Source organism: Scyliorhinus canicula, chromosome 10 (genome assembly GCF_902713615.1).
Source record: "Scyliorhinus canicula chromosome 10, sScyCan1.1, whole genome shotgun sequence".
Lineage (NCBI taxonomy): Eukaryota > Metazoa > Chordata > Chondrichthyes > Carcharhiniformes > Scyliorhinidae > Scyliorhinus > Scyliorhinus canicula.
Window position 1 is genome coordinate 189,380,588 of NC_052155.1, and position 15,027 is coordinate 189,395,614.

The 15,027-nt window shown below is 42.6% G+C and overlaps 1 protein-coding gene across 4 annotated transcripts in view; it reads right to left on the bottom strand.

The window, feature by feature from the left end:
- LOC119972863 (septin-7) overlaps nucleotides 1-15,027 on the bottom strand; it is a 224,269-nt gene that overhangs the window by 51,630 nt on the left and 157,612 nt on the right. For all 4 annotated transcript variants that reach the window (XM_038810371.1, XM_038810372.1, XM_038810374.1 and 1 more), the window contains one exon: nucleotides 4,125-4,225. In XM_038810371.1, coding sequence (XP_038666299.1) covers nucleotides 4,125-4,225 — 101 coding nt within the window. The remainder of the gene's footprint in view (nucleotides 1-4,124; nucleotides 4,226-15,027) is intronic.

A 15,027-nucleotide genomic window follows, 5' to 3' on the forward strand; every position in this document is an offset into this window, starting at 1 on the left:
CTCACCCGTGCTCAAGGATGCTGCAAAGATATCTGTTAAGGCCCCAGCTATTTCAACCCTCTCTTCCCTCAGTAACCTGGGATAGATCCCATCCGGTCCTGGGGACTTGTCCACCTTAATGTCTTTTAGAATACCCAAAACTTCCACCTTCCTTATGACAACTTGACCTAGAGTATTTAAACATCCATCCCTAGCCTCAACATCTGTCTTGTCCCTCTCCTTTGTGAATACCGATGCAAAGTACTCATTAAGAATCTCACCCATTTCCTCTGAGTCCACGCATAAATTCCCTCTTTTGTCTTTGAGTGGGCCAATCCTTTCTCTAGTTATCCTCTTGCTCCTTACATACGAATAAAAGGCTTTGGGATTTTCCTTAACCCTGTTAGCCAAAGATATTTCATGACCCCTTTTAGCCCTCTTTATTGCGCGTTTGAGATTCGTCCTACTTTCCAGATATTCCTCCAAAGCTTCATCAGTTTTGAGTTGCCTCGATCCTGCTTGGGATCTGGTAAGGAAGACTTTATGCACGTGGGAAAAGGACAAGAACTCCTGTTCCCTGGGTGCAAAAACTGCTACTGGTTTCTCTCTCTCACTCACACACCCCCCCCCCCAAAAACAATCTAGGCTGAATGTCGCTCCGCGGGCTGCTTATTTCCTTTTTTCTTAATTATGGTGGATTAGGGATCCTTTGCAATCAGTAGAAAACGTTTTCAAGACATAAAATTCCCACAAAAAAGACTCTGAAAAAAGGTCCTCGAGGGAGCTGCGATGTGAGAGTTCTCACCGCGTGTGATCAAGGTGCAGGACTATGAGGTTCGGGCAGGGAGTGATCTATAAAATAACCAGTTCCTTAAAACAGGTTACTCAAGTTGATTTCATCCACATTTTTGTTACCTCTACATTATAATAATAATAATTAGGAAATCTAATAGAATGTTCCCATTTATTGCGAAGGGATCTGAATAGAACAGGAGGGAAGCTATACTTCAGTTGTACAACATTTGGAGTTTTGATCACCTTATGTAAGGAAGAATGTAAATGCTTTGGGAGCAGTTCAGACAAGGTTTACCCAGACGAATACCACAAATTATTAATTTAGCTCCTCACTGTTCATACTCCCTTAGCAGAACCTCTGTCCTTGTTCTACCCATGTTGTTGATACCCAAGTGGACCACGATAACTGGATCTTTACCCTCCCACTCCCAATTCCATCTGCAGCCCAGATACGATATCCCAAACCCGAGCACCAGGCAGGCAACACAACCTTCGGGATTCTCGATCCTGGTCACAGAGAACAGTGTCAATGCCCCGAACTATAACATCCCCAATTACAATCACATTTATTTTCTTCCCCCCCGTCTCCCCCCACTTGAACGGGTTCCCTGTACCACGGAGTTGTGGTCAGTTTGCTCATCCTCCCTGCAGTCCCCGCTCTCGTCCAAACAGGGAGCAAGAATCTCAAACCTATTAGACAGGGACAGTGGCTGAGACTCCTGAAATCCTACCTCCTGGATCCCTCCACCTGCTTCACTTGCAGCCACGCCCTCCTGTCTCTGACCACTGGCCCAATTTAAGTTAGTTATTCTTAAGGGTGTGGCTGCCTCCTGGAACTCGGTGTCCAAGTAACCCCCCCCCCGGATGTGTTGCAGGGTCCGAAGCTCAGAATCCAGCTCATTAACTCTGAGTCAGAGTTTCTCAAGCAACCAACACTTACTACAGATATGGTCACTGGGAACCACAATGGGGGTCCACCAGTTCCCATATCACTTGACCCTACATCTCTAATTTAAATGAATTCGTTTTTAATTTTTTTTTTTTAAATTTAATTTTTTTTGTAACTTTTTTTTATATCTCTCTTTATTACCTCAAAGCAATTTGTAAGCAGTAGCCCTTACAGATTATAAACCACGAAATGCATTTTCAAACTATTAGTGATAAAAGTTGTGAAGACTTACGGATCTTACCCACTACTTACCAATCAGCTCTCTCCCGTGCAGCTTCAGCTGCAGTAGGGCAAGGCCCCTCTGAAGAAGTTACACAGCCAGGAGAAAAAGCAAAGACCACCTCTTCCCACTCTGCTTCAAATTCTCAAGTTTAAAGCTCCCTCTGCCTCCCTCCAGATGTGGCCTCTCCCGCTGCTCGCAAAGCTCACTATTTCTCAGTCTGAAGTGGATGACTTTACATTTATACACATTATACTGCAGCTGTCATGTATTTTCTCACTCACTCAACTTGTCTAAATCGCCCTGAAGCCTCTTAACATCCTCCTCACCACTCACATTCCCATCTCATGTAGGAGAATCTAAAACTAGGGGTCACTAGTTTTGTGCAAGAATCTAGAACTAGGGGTCACCAGTGAAAAATAAGGGGGCGAGCATTTAAAACGGAGAAGAGGCAAAACATTTCCTCTGAGGGTCGTGAGTCTTTGGAACTCTCTTCCTGAAAAGGCGGTGGAAGCAGAGCCTTTGAATATTTTTGAGGCAGAGGTGAATAGATTCTTGGAAAGCAAGGTGGGGTGATTGGGGGTGGGCAGGATGTAGATTTGAGGTTATTACCAGATCAGCCATGATCTTATTAAATGGCGGAGCAGGTTTGAGGGGCTGAATGGCCTCCTTGTCCATATTATTGAAATCTTTGTCGGTATTAGAATATAGAACAGTACAGCACAGAACAGGCCCTTCGGCCCTCAATGTTGTGCCGAGCAATGATCACCCCACTTAAACCCACATAACCCGTATACCCGTAACCCAACAATCCCCCCATTAACCTTACACTACGGGCAATTTAGCATGGCCAATCCACCTAACCCGCACATCTTTGGACTGTGGGAGGAAACCGGAGCACCCGGAGGAAACCCACGCACACACGGGGAGGACGTGCAGACTCCGCACAGACAGTGACCCAGCCGGGACTCGAACCTGGGACCCTGGAGCTGTGAAGCATTGATGCTAACCACCATGCTACCGTGAATGCTTTCCTTGATTTTAAAATTCCCAGGTTTTTTTTCTTTACAAATTCCTTCATGGCCTCACCCTTCTGAGCCTAGAACAATCCTCCAATTCTGGCTTCTGAAGCACCCTGATTTTCATTTCACCAGCACTGGCAACCATACCTTCATCTATCATGGCCCTAAGATTTGGAATTCCCTCCCGAAACTTCTCCTTCAAGACCATCCTTAAACCCATCTCTTGGATTTAGGTTTTGATCATCTGCCCTAATATCTCAAGCAACTCAGTATCAAATTTTGTTTGATAACACTCCTGTCAAGTACCTTGGGATGTTTTATAACATTAAATCCATTTTCAATGCTCTAACTCGGAAGTTATTATGGTTTTCTCAGTACAGCTAATTGCAATATTCTGTCCAATGGTTCAAACTGAATCAAAATTATGGGTGCTGTAACTCTCGAGAAATCCCCTGGATGGCCCAACATGCTTTACAGCCAATGTATTACTTTTGAATGATAGTCATTGTTGCAACATAGGAAATGTGGCAGCCAATTTTTACACAGCAAGCTCTCTTAAAAAGCAATGTGACAATGACCAGACAAACGGTTTCCAGGATGTTTGAGGGATAAATATTCGTCAGGATACAAGAAGAATTGTCCTGTTCCTCTGCAAAGTAGTTTTACAAACATTTGAGGGCAAACATTGCCTTTGTTTTAAACATCGGTACAGATTTGATCCATTGGTCCAATAGATAATGAGTTGTGAGCACCCTGATTCAAGGTTAACACCTGTGCCTGATCTAAAAGATTATGGGTTCAGACCCACTCCATGGCTAGCACTTCAATGCAGTACTGAGAATACTTGATCACTAAATTTTAGCTAATGTCATAAACTGTGTTGTCATCAATCTGCCATGTGGATGCACTGTTCAATGAGTTTTCAATTCTTCTCGTATGCTAGCTTACATTTAACCATTAAACAACATCAAAACCAAATGAACTGATCATTTTTCTCACTGCGAATTGTGACATGTTGAAAGACAAAATGCTGATTTAGCTAACAATATCTAGCTTTCAAAAGTAATTCACGAGCTGTGAAAGCGTCTCGAAAAGAAGCGAAAGGAACTCTATACAAACAGAAGTTCATTCTTTACTATTCACGTTTATAGAACCTTACCAGTTACTATTATCCACAGCATCTCCAAACCCTGGTGTGTCGACTATCGTTAGTAGCAACTGAACACCACCTTCTTTAACAAATACCTTTGACTGTTCAACCTGCAAAAAGAAAATAGCAAAATTATACATGTTTATATAGTAAAAGGCACAATAAAGATCTCAATGTAGTGAAGACCTTGGTGTAAACATTCAGATTTGCATATATACCGTGCCAGGTTCACTGTGTCAGTCACTCCCTGAAATAGTCAAGAGTGTTATTACTTATATGGAAGTCAGCTCATTGTGCCCGAGTCAAACCAAATGTTCAGACAACCACAGGATGTAAAAAAAGACTCCTCTCATGATGTGGACTGGTAACGCATTTCTATTCATGTTTTTCTTAGTTCCTCCAAACTAGACCACGCTCACACGTGACACAAAAAGCCAATTCTGGTCAGCCGCTTTGTTCCACAGGAAGGTAAAATATACAAAGCAAGAGATATGGTCAAAGTTGCTTCATTCAATCGGCTCATAATACTAAATAACATTGCTAACATTAAGCGCATTGTTATTCTTCTGTGTCCCAAGGAGGCCTTGTTTCTCAGATTTTTACTGGCTGACAGAATAGGCTAGGCATCTAAAAACCCAATGTGACTTTTTGGTAGTGGTATCCTTTTTCTAAGTCTCAAGCAGCCGATGTGAAGTAAAGTCGACTCCCCTCATTGTCCCCTCGTGTGTAGAATCTTCCTGCCCAGCTTGCTAACAATACCACAGTTCAAATAGATAATAGGTGCAGTGTGAAGTTATTGGAATGTCTCGGGTGCATGCCAAAACTGCTGATTTCTGAATTTTAGCTTTAAAAGGGGGAAAATTCAACGGCACATTTTAAAATACCTATAGAGAACTTTTCGGGTAGAAAATGGTAAAAACACTGCAAACGTGACAAAAAGTAAAACTAAGATAACCAACATTTAACTGCTACTTTTATTCTGGTTGGCAGAGAGCTTAGAGCAGGCATTTTCAAAGTGGGGGTCGCGACCCGGGGCTGGGTCACGGGCGGGTGTCGGAAGGGTCGCAGTGCCAGCCATCGCAGTGTTCCCAATCGCGGGAATTCACGCGCAACACCATTTAACAATGCTGGCCGAGAGCGACTTTAAAAATGGCGGCCGTGACCAGCTACAAAATGCAGACGCATTGCACATGCATGCCCGCTCATCAGTGCACATGTGGCCCGGGAGTGTTGGGACCTGAACCCAGGATCAAAGTGCAATTGCGGCATGGTGGCTGCTGACTGCGTGGTGATCACTGATGATGAACAAGGCTATGACCGCGATCTGTTCTGCATCCCTAAACAATTTACTCAAATGGTCTGGAGAGAGTATATATTCCTCATGGTTTAATTATGGACAGAACTGAACGTTTGCTAAGGAATATAATGAAAGCCATGGGAAATCATCACCTCTCACCCTCTGTGTACTAAAGGGTGGCTGTAAGTTTTTGCTGACCTTTTAGACTAAATTAAAGCATTGAAACGAAACAGTGACCAGTCAATCCCAATGACGGTGGATTTCATCCGCTTGAAGAGTTACTGTAATGGTCAATCAAATGAGGAGCTACTCAGAGTTTACAAACTGATGTACGAAATCCATGTTCTCCTCCTCGAGAAATTGTCCTCACTGGCTGATTAGTTTGCTGATGAAACTTGGATGCTAACTATGCCTTACCTTGCAGACATCTTTTCAATTCTAAATGAACTGAACCTCAAATTGCAAGGGAAGGATGATGATTGCCAAACTTTGAATGACTTTTGGAAAGCTGTGAAGAAATTGCAGCTTTCCAAAAGTCATTCAAAGTTTGGCAATTGCGAGTGTAAAGCCAAAATTACCACATGTTCCCCACACTGCCACGACACATCGAAGGAAATAGCATTAGTAAGGAAACGGTCAATGGACTGGCAAGCCTGACTCCAAATGAAGCTGACTGAACTTCTGCGCCTCAGCTTTGACAGCACATTAAAAGCACAACACAAGTCAGCGAAACTGTCAGCATTCTGGAGTAGTGTCTCTGAGAAGTATCTGGAGCTGAGTAATTTTGTTGCTTTTGTCCTTCACAACGACCGACATGTGCAAGGTTGGATTTTCCATCCTCATGAAGATGGCATAAAGGAAGTGGCTGAATCCTGCACCCGATATGTGCATAGCCCTCTCCTCCTGCGAATCTGATTGGAGTGAGATCACGAGGACCAAACAGGCTCACCTCTCGCATTAAAGGTTTGAGAAAATGGTGGATCAAGAGTGACCGGCGTGGGTCGCGAAGCTCGGCAGGTTGGTAAAAATGGGACCCCGGAAAAAAAGGTTTGAAAATCACTGGCTTAGAGTGTAGTTAAACTCTACTGATCACAAGTGGGAATATTCAATTACACTCATGACTGTGCGTCAATGGTGATGGAATGCACAGATGAGCCAAGAGAAGAGTTACCACAAAATATCCAGCTTCTTGACCCATTTTGATAACAAGTATGTGTGTGACTGCTCTTGTTCAGTTTTTGGTCAACGGAGGTTGACTAATGGTATTATCATTGAACTTCCTGGGGAGGTGGTTATGGATGTTCCTTGTTGAAGATGGTCACTGACTGACATTTAGTACTTGCCACTTCAAATATCTTACTGATATTAGGATCTCCAGGTATTAGTCTCCCGTTTAAGTTGGAGATGGGAGGATTGTCTTTTCTCTGAATGTTGTGAATATTTGGAACCCTTTTCCCAATAACGAGTGATACAGGCAAGGTGACATTTTTGAGGCAGAGTGCAATAATTTCTAAAACTAACTCCACCAATTAACTTAGGAAATAATGATTTATTATCAGCAGCTATTTACAGAGTGCATTAAACAGTCTTTCCATAATCAGTTCTAAGGTCGAATCTCAGACTGTCAACTTTGCTTCTCTTCAGACAGTGACCCAAGCCAGGAATCGAACCCGGGACCCTGGAGCTGTAAATCAACAGTGCTAACCACTGTGCTATCGTAAACACTATTTGTCTCAAGAGCCTCAACAAATCCTTGTTCACTTCCCTTAATTAGCCAAAATTATCTTAGTCCTTCCTGATTTTGCCCAAAATTATCGTTTCTAGAAGCTTCACCCCGCCTCACCAAGATTATGCTCCAGGATAAAAGCAAAATACTTTTATTGGAATCTGAAATGGTATGCCATATGGAAATCTGAAATGAAAACAAAGTGCTAGAAATACTCGGGTCAGACATCTGTGGAGAAAGAAACAGAATGAATGAGTCTAATATAACTTCATCAAAACAGGAGAATATCAAATGCAAAACATGTATGTGCAGACTTTTATCAGTTCCCAAGGCAGGGGAGCACTTAAGGGCCTTTTCCCACCCCATCTGGTGTTAGGCTGGAGGTTGCAGGCAAGATGGAAACAGAAAAACTTTCCTCCATCTCTGGCCATTTCTGAACAAGGGTGTAACATTCACAATTATATCCTCATCTGGCACCACCAGAGTCCAAAGAAAATTGGAAAATTATGGCCAGTACCTCTGCAATTTCCACTCTCGCTTCCCTCAGTACTCTTGAATGCATCTCATCTGGTCCTGGTGCCTTATCGACAGTTAAGTACGGACAGTCTACCCAATACCTCTTCCTTATTAATTTAAACCATTCAAGTGTCTGAACTACCACCTTTACCATCATGACCCACGTAGCATTTCCCTCCTTTGTAAAGACAGGTGCAAAGTATGCATTTAATATCTCAGCTATGCCTTCTATCGCCTTGTGTAAATCCACATTTTGGTCTCAAATTGACCACACTCTTTTTACCACATATTTGCCTCTAGAAGACTTGGGGATTCCCTTATTGGTTTGTTGCCAGTCGATTCTCAGACTGTCAACTTTGCTTCTCTTATTTGGTTTTTCAGTTCTAAACCTTCCATATTGAGCGGGTATTTGGTTGCAATATCCACCTACCGTTTGCCATTAGCACACTTTTCATATTAATCTCTATGACATTCAGTAAGCTCTGAATTTGTTTATCTTACCATTGCTCTTCATGGGAATATAGCTCGACTGTGCCCAAACTCTTACTTTAAAGATAGCCCATTGTTTAGTTAAAGTATTGCCTGCCAACCTTAGATTCTAACTTATCTGGATCAGATTCATTTAGGGTACACAATATTTTGGAAAGACAAGCAAAGGAGGGTTAGCTCTGACACTAAGGGATGACATAAGGACACGAGTGAGAAAAGATCGGCCAAAGGCTCATGAATCAGAAGCAGTATGTGCAGAAATTAGAAATAGCAAGTGTCAGGAAACACTGGTAGGAGTAGTTTATAGGTGTCTTAACATCATTGAGCAGAGCATTAAGAAATGATTGCGTTCATAACAAAGGCAATGTAACAATTGTGGGGGATTTTGACTGGGACAATCAAATAGGCAGGGTAGTCTAGATGAAAACTTGTGTAAAGTTTTTGAGAGTTTCCTGATGCAATACATTGTGGAACTGACGAGGGATAAAGCTGTCTGAGATCTGGTATTGTATAACAAGCAGGGCTAATTCGTAACATTGTAATACAAGATCCACTGGGAAATAGTGATCATAATAACAATAAATTCCATGTTAAGTCTGAAAGTGACATAATCCAATTGCAAAGAAGTAGACTAAAAGGCATGGGGGGTAAATCAACAGTGGAAAACATTTTAAAGACGCTATTCAAAATGTCCTACAAATACATATCGCATTGAAAAAAACTCAGCATGAAAGACCCATCCGTGGCTCGCTGAAGAAGCTAGGAATAGCATTAGGTTTAAAAACAAGGCTTGCAAAACACAGAAACAAGCTGAGGATTACAAGTGCTGTAGCAACCAGCAACGGGCAACCAAAAACTTGATAAAAAGGGAAACAATACTGAAAATAAACTAGCCAGTAATTTAAAACAGATTGCAAGAGTTTCAATGAGTAGAGAAAAGGGAAGAAAGTAGCTGTTAGAATCAGAGACAGCAGAAATGATATGTGGAATGAGGAAATGGCAGTGGCACTGAACAATGTGGAAGACACAAGTTCCGTAACAGACACAGGATGGTAACAGAGGAGCTAAAATGTGAAGAAATAAGGGAAATTGTTATCAGAGAAAAGGTATTGGAGAAACTTGAGGGACTAAAATCTGACAAGTCACTGGTGCCTGATGACCTAAACCCGCGAGTTTAAGAGGAGATAGTTGCAGGAGGTGGTGGATGTACTGGCTGCGATTTTCCAGAATTCCTTGGATTCGGGAACAATCCCATCAGATTGAAAGTTGGCAAATATTGCTCTGCTTTTCAAGAAAGGAGAGAGAGAGAAAATAAAATGGGAATTACAGGCCAGTTGGGAAAACATCAGCTGTAGGGAAAATGCTGGAATTGTTAAGGAAGTGTTAATAATGCACTCAGTAAAGCAAATTAACGGTGACACAGTAGTTAGCGCTGCTGCCTCACGGCGCCAAGGTCCCAGATTCGATCCCGGCTCTGGGTCACTGTCCTTGTGGAGTTTGCATATTTTCCCTGTGTCCCCGCAGTGTCATGAGACTGTCACTTTAAGAAATTTTTGAATGCTCATGTTACTGCACTGATGTCAGCGTGGGTGGAGCTGAGCTCTGGTTCTGCTTTTTAGTTTCACTTTGAGAAAAGCTTGGGTGTGTGTCTTTTTGGTTTCATTTTCAGTGTTGGAGCTAAAGTCAGACAAAGCAGCAATACTGCTGTTCTCTCTGCCATGAAAAGACTATCTCTTGATCATTTGGTGAATTCAGAATTATAAATGATCTCAGTAGTGACTTTAACCTGATGTGCTTCTGTTAAAGGTTATGTTTTTTGTAAGTCTTCTGGATGTTAAAACGACAGCGTAAGCATTACTTAGTGTTGTAGCCTTTGGGGGTTGTATTTGAATTAATGGTTGCTGAGATGTGCACTGTAAGTTTAAAAAGGTTAACTTGAGTTCATAGAATAAACATTGTTTTGCTTTCAAAAATACTTTCCATTTCTGCTGTACCACACCTGTAAAGTGGGCCGTGTGCTCCACATACCACAATCTATTAAAGTTATGGGTCAGGTGAACTCCATGATACACTTTGGGGTTCTCTAAACCCTGGCCCATAACAGTGGGTTTCGCCCCCACAACCCAAGAGATGTGCAGGGTAGGTGGATTGGTCCCGCTAAATTGCCCCTTAATTGGAAGAAGTTAATTGGGTAATCTAAATTTTTTTTTTTTTTAAAAAGCAAAATATGACTGGAACAAGTCAGGATGGTTTTATTAAGGAGAAATCCCGTTTAATAAATTTACTGGAGTCTTTTGACGATGTAATCAGTAAAGTAGATAAAAGATTAAAAGTAGATATGGGATTTTCACAGTAACTTTATTGAAGCCTACTCACGACAATAAGTGATTATTATTAGTATTATTAAAGGGGGGAATCAGTAGCTGAGGTAGTATACCTGTATTTCCAAAAGGCATTCAATAAGGTGCCACACAAAAGGTTAATTGGAAAGAAAAGGGCACAAGTTGGGAGTGATATATTAGCATAGATACAGGATAGGTTAACGGGCAGGTAGCACAGAGTGGCCATGATTAGGACTTTTTTTGGCAAGCAGTGAATATTAAGAGTACCACAAGGATCAGTGATGGGGCCTCAGCTACTCACAATCTATATTAGTGACTTTGATGAAACAGCAGTTATAGAACATAGAACAGTACAGCACAGAACAGGCCCTTCGGCCCTCGATGTTGTGCCAAGCAATGATCACCCTACTCAAACCCACGTATCCACCCTATACCCGTAACCCAAACAACCCCCCCTTAACCTTACTTTTTAGGACACTACGGGCAATTTAGCATGGCCAATCCACCTAACCCGCACATCTTTGGACTGTGGGAGGAAACCGGAGCACCCGGAGGAAACCCACGCACACACGGGGAGGACGTGCAGACTCCGCACAGACAGTGACCCAGCCGGGAACCGAACCTGGGACCCTGGAGCTGTGAAACATTTACGCTAACCACCATGCTACCGTGCTGCCCCAAAGAGACTGGGAGAGCTTCCGCTTAAGATGGTGGAGAAGAGCTGTCAGTATCTAGGCACACAGGTGGCTCGGAAATGGGATGCCCTCCACAAGCTTAACTTATCTATCTAAATTTGCTGATGATACTAAGCAAAGTTGGACGGGAGGCTGGAAGGAGCTGCAAAGCGATACAGACAGGTTAAGTGAGTGGGCAACAAGATGGCAGGTGGAGTATAATGAAAGGATGTGTGAAGTTATTCACTTTGGTCAAAAGATTAGAAACGCTGAATATATTTTGAGGGGTGAGCAACGTATAAGCACTGATGTTCAAAGAGACTTGGGTATGTTTGCATAAGAAACGAAAGCAGCTGGCATGCAGGTACAGCAAGAAATTAGGAAGGTAAATGGCATGTTGGCCTTTATTGCAAAGGGTTTGGAGTACAATAATAAAGATGTCTTGCTACAGTTGTACAGGGCTTTTGAGACACCATATTTGGACTTCAGATTTAAGAAAGAATATATTCGTATTGGAAGTTGTACACCAAAGCTTCACTAAATTGGTCTCTGGAACATAGGGTTCATCCTTTAGAGAAAGGCTGAGAAAATTGGGTCTATTTTATCTGGAGTTTATAAGAATGAGGGGTGAACTCATTAAAATCATAGAATCCCGACAGTGCAGGAGGAGGCAATTCGGCCCATCGAAAATGTACAAGATTCTGAAGGGGATTGAATGGCGAAGAGATCGTTTCCACTGGTCAGGGAATCTAAAACGCAAGGGCACAATCTCAGGAAAGGGGTCGATCATTTATACCGAGACAAGGAGAAATTACTTCAAAGGGTTGTGGCTGATTTATCACTGAACACATTTAAGGCCATGATAATGAATGTATCCATGAGTGTAATGGAACCTACGAGGGAACACGCGATCCTAGATCTGGCCCTGTGTAATGAGACAGGATTGATTCATGATCGCATAGTTAGGGATCCTCTCGGAAGGAGTGATCACAATATGGTGGAATTTAAAATACAGATGGAGGGTGAGAAAATCAAACTAGTGTTTTGTGCTTAAACAAAGGGGATTACAATGTGATGAGAGAAGAGCTGGCTAAGGTAGACTGGGAGCAAAGACTTTATGGCGAAACAGTTGACAAACTTCCAACCAGTTTTTCACAGTGCTCAGCAATAGTTTATATCAACAAAATGGACGGTAGAAAGAGGGAAAATAGACTGTCGATATCGAAGGAAATAAGGGAGTAGCAGCAAACTGAAGGAAAAAGCAGACAAACTGGCAAAGAACAGTGGGAGACTAGAGGATTGGGAAATCTTTAGGGGCAACAGAAAGCTATTAACAAAGCTATAAAGAAGAGTAAGATAGATTGAGAGTAAACTTGCTCAGAATATAAAAACAAACAGTATAAGTTTCTACAAATATATAAAACAAAAAGAGTAGCTACGGTAAAATATTGGTCGTTTAGAGGACGAGAAGGGAGTTTTAATAATGGGAGATGAGGAAATGGCTGAGGAACTGAACAGGTTTTTTGGGTCGGTCTTCACAGTGGCAGACACAAAGTGAGGATTAATGGGTGTTTCTCTGGTTGGCAATCAGTAGCTAGTGGTGTCCCTCAGGGATGAGTGTTGGGCCCACAATTGTTCACAATTTACATAGATGATTTGGAGTTGGGGACAAAGGGCAATGTGCCCAAGTTTGCAGATGACACTAAGATGAGTGGTAAAGCAAAAAGTGCAGAGGATACTGGAAGTCTGCAGAGGGATTTGAATAGTTCAAGTGAAGGGGCTAGGGTGTGGCAGATGGAATAATAGTGTTGAGAAATGGGAGGTTATCAATTTTAGGAGGAATAACAAAAGGGATTATTATTTAAGTATAAAATATTAAAACATGCTGCTGTGCAGAGACACCTGGGTGTCCTCGTGCACGAGTTGCAAAAAGTTGGTTTACAGGTGCAACAGGTGATTAAGGCGGCAAATGGAGTTTTGTCCTTCATTGCTAGAGGGATGGAGTTTAAGGCTAGGGAGGTTATGCTGCAATTGTATAAGGTGTTAGTGAGGCCACACCTGGAGTATTATGTTCAGTTTTGGTCTCCTTACTTGAGAAAGGACGTACTGGCACTGGAGGGTGTGCAGAGGAGATTCACTAGGTTAATCCCAGAGCTGAAGGGGTTGGATTACGAGGAAAGGTTGAGTAGACTGGGACTGTACTCTTTGGAATTTAGAAGGATGAGGGGGGGGGGGATCTTATAGAAACATATAAAATTATGAAGGGAATAGATAGGATAGATGCGGGCAGGTTGTTTCCACTGGCGGGTGACAGCAGAACTAGGGGGCATAGCCTCAAAATAAGGGGAAGTAGATTTACGACTGAGTTTAGGAGCAACTTCTTCACCCAAAGGGTTGTGAATCTATGGAATTCCTTGCCTAGTGAAGCAGTTGAGGCTCCTTCATTAAATGTTTTCAAGATAAAGATAGATAGTTTTTTGAAGAATAAAGGGATTAAGGGTTATGGTGTTCAGGCTGGAAAGTGGAGCTGAGTCCACAAAAGATCAGCCATGATCTCATTGAATGGCGGAGCAGGCTCGAGGGGCCAGATGGCCTACTCCTGCTCCTAGTTCTTATGATCTTATAAGGTATTGGTGTTTCAAAGAATTAAGGATTATGGGACTTGGGCAAGAAAGTAGAGTTGAAGCCCCAGATCGGCCCTTGAATGGCACGCCATATGGTTAACTCCTATCTCTTGTGCTCGTGTACCTACCCCACTAAACAACCACAATCATCTTCCTTTCTGCTAAACATGTTTCCAACCAACCAGAGAATTTGCTTGATTCCAACGGTTTCAATTGTGCTCGGACTCCTTGATGCCACCGAGTCATATTTGCTGTCTCAAGCTTGATTGAGGGTAGTCAGTCTCTCCTCTTGTCAGGAATTCAACTCACAGGGCAGCACGGTAGCGCAGTGGTTAGCCTGCTGCCTCATGGTGCCGAGGTCCTAGGTTCTATCCTGGTCCCGGGTCACTGTCCGTGTGGAGTTCGCACATTCTCCGTGTTTGTGTGGGTTTCACCCCCCACAACCCAAAGCTGTGTAAGGTTGGTGGATTGGCCACGCTAAATTGCCCCTTAATTGGAAAAAATGAATTGGGCACTCTAGATTTATAACAAAAAAAGGAATTCAACTCATGCCCATGTTTAGACCAAGGTGTGGAAACCAGTAGCTCTTGCAATTTTTTTGTAATGTTTTGTTTATTCTTTAATGGCATGTGGGTGTCACTAACAAAGACAGCAATTGTTGCCCATTCGCAACTGTCTATGGCCCAAGTGGCTTGCTGGCCCATTTCAGAGAGCAATGAAGAGTCAACCACACTGCTATGGGTCTTGTAGACCAGACCAGGTAAGAGCGGCAGATTTCCTTCCCTAAAAGGACATTAGTGAACCAGATGGGTTTTTAACCAATAATCAATATATTCACGGTCACCATTGCTGAGGTTTGCTTTCCATTCCAGTGTATTTATTGAATTCAAATTCCAACAGCTGCTATGTTCGGATTTGAACCCACTTCTCCAGGACATTTACCTGGGCCTCTGGGTTACTAATCCAATTGCATTACCACGATGCCACCGTCTCCCCAAAATCCAATCTGGGGAGTAGGTTTCTGGTGATTAATCAGCCACTTTGGAAGACTGGTCATGACACCTTCATTGTTTCGGAGTGTTGATTCACTGATACGGCTAGAGTGTGATGCAGGGTAACTCCAATGATGTGGGTTCAATGCCCATGCCACCATGAAGGCCTGCCTCCTTACCTCACCCCACGCTTTGGGACTGATGCCCCTCAAGTTATACACAATCGATTATGTCTCTCTAAAGGTGAGAGAT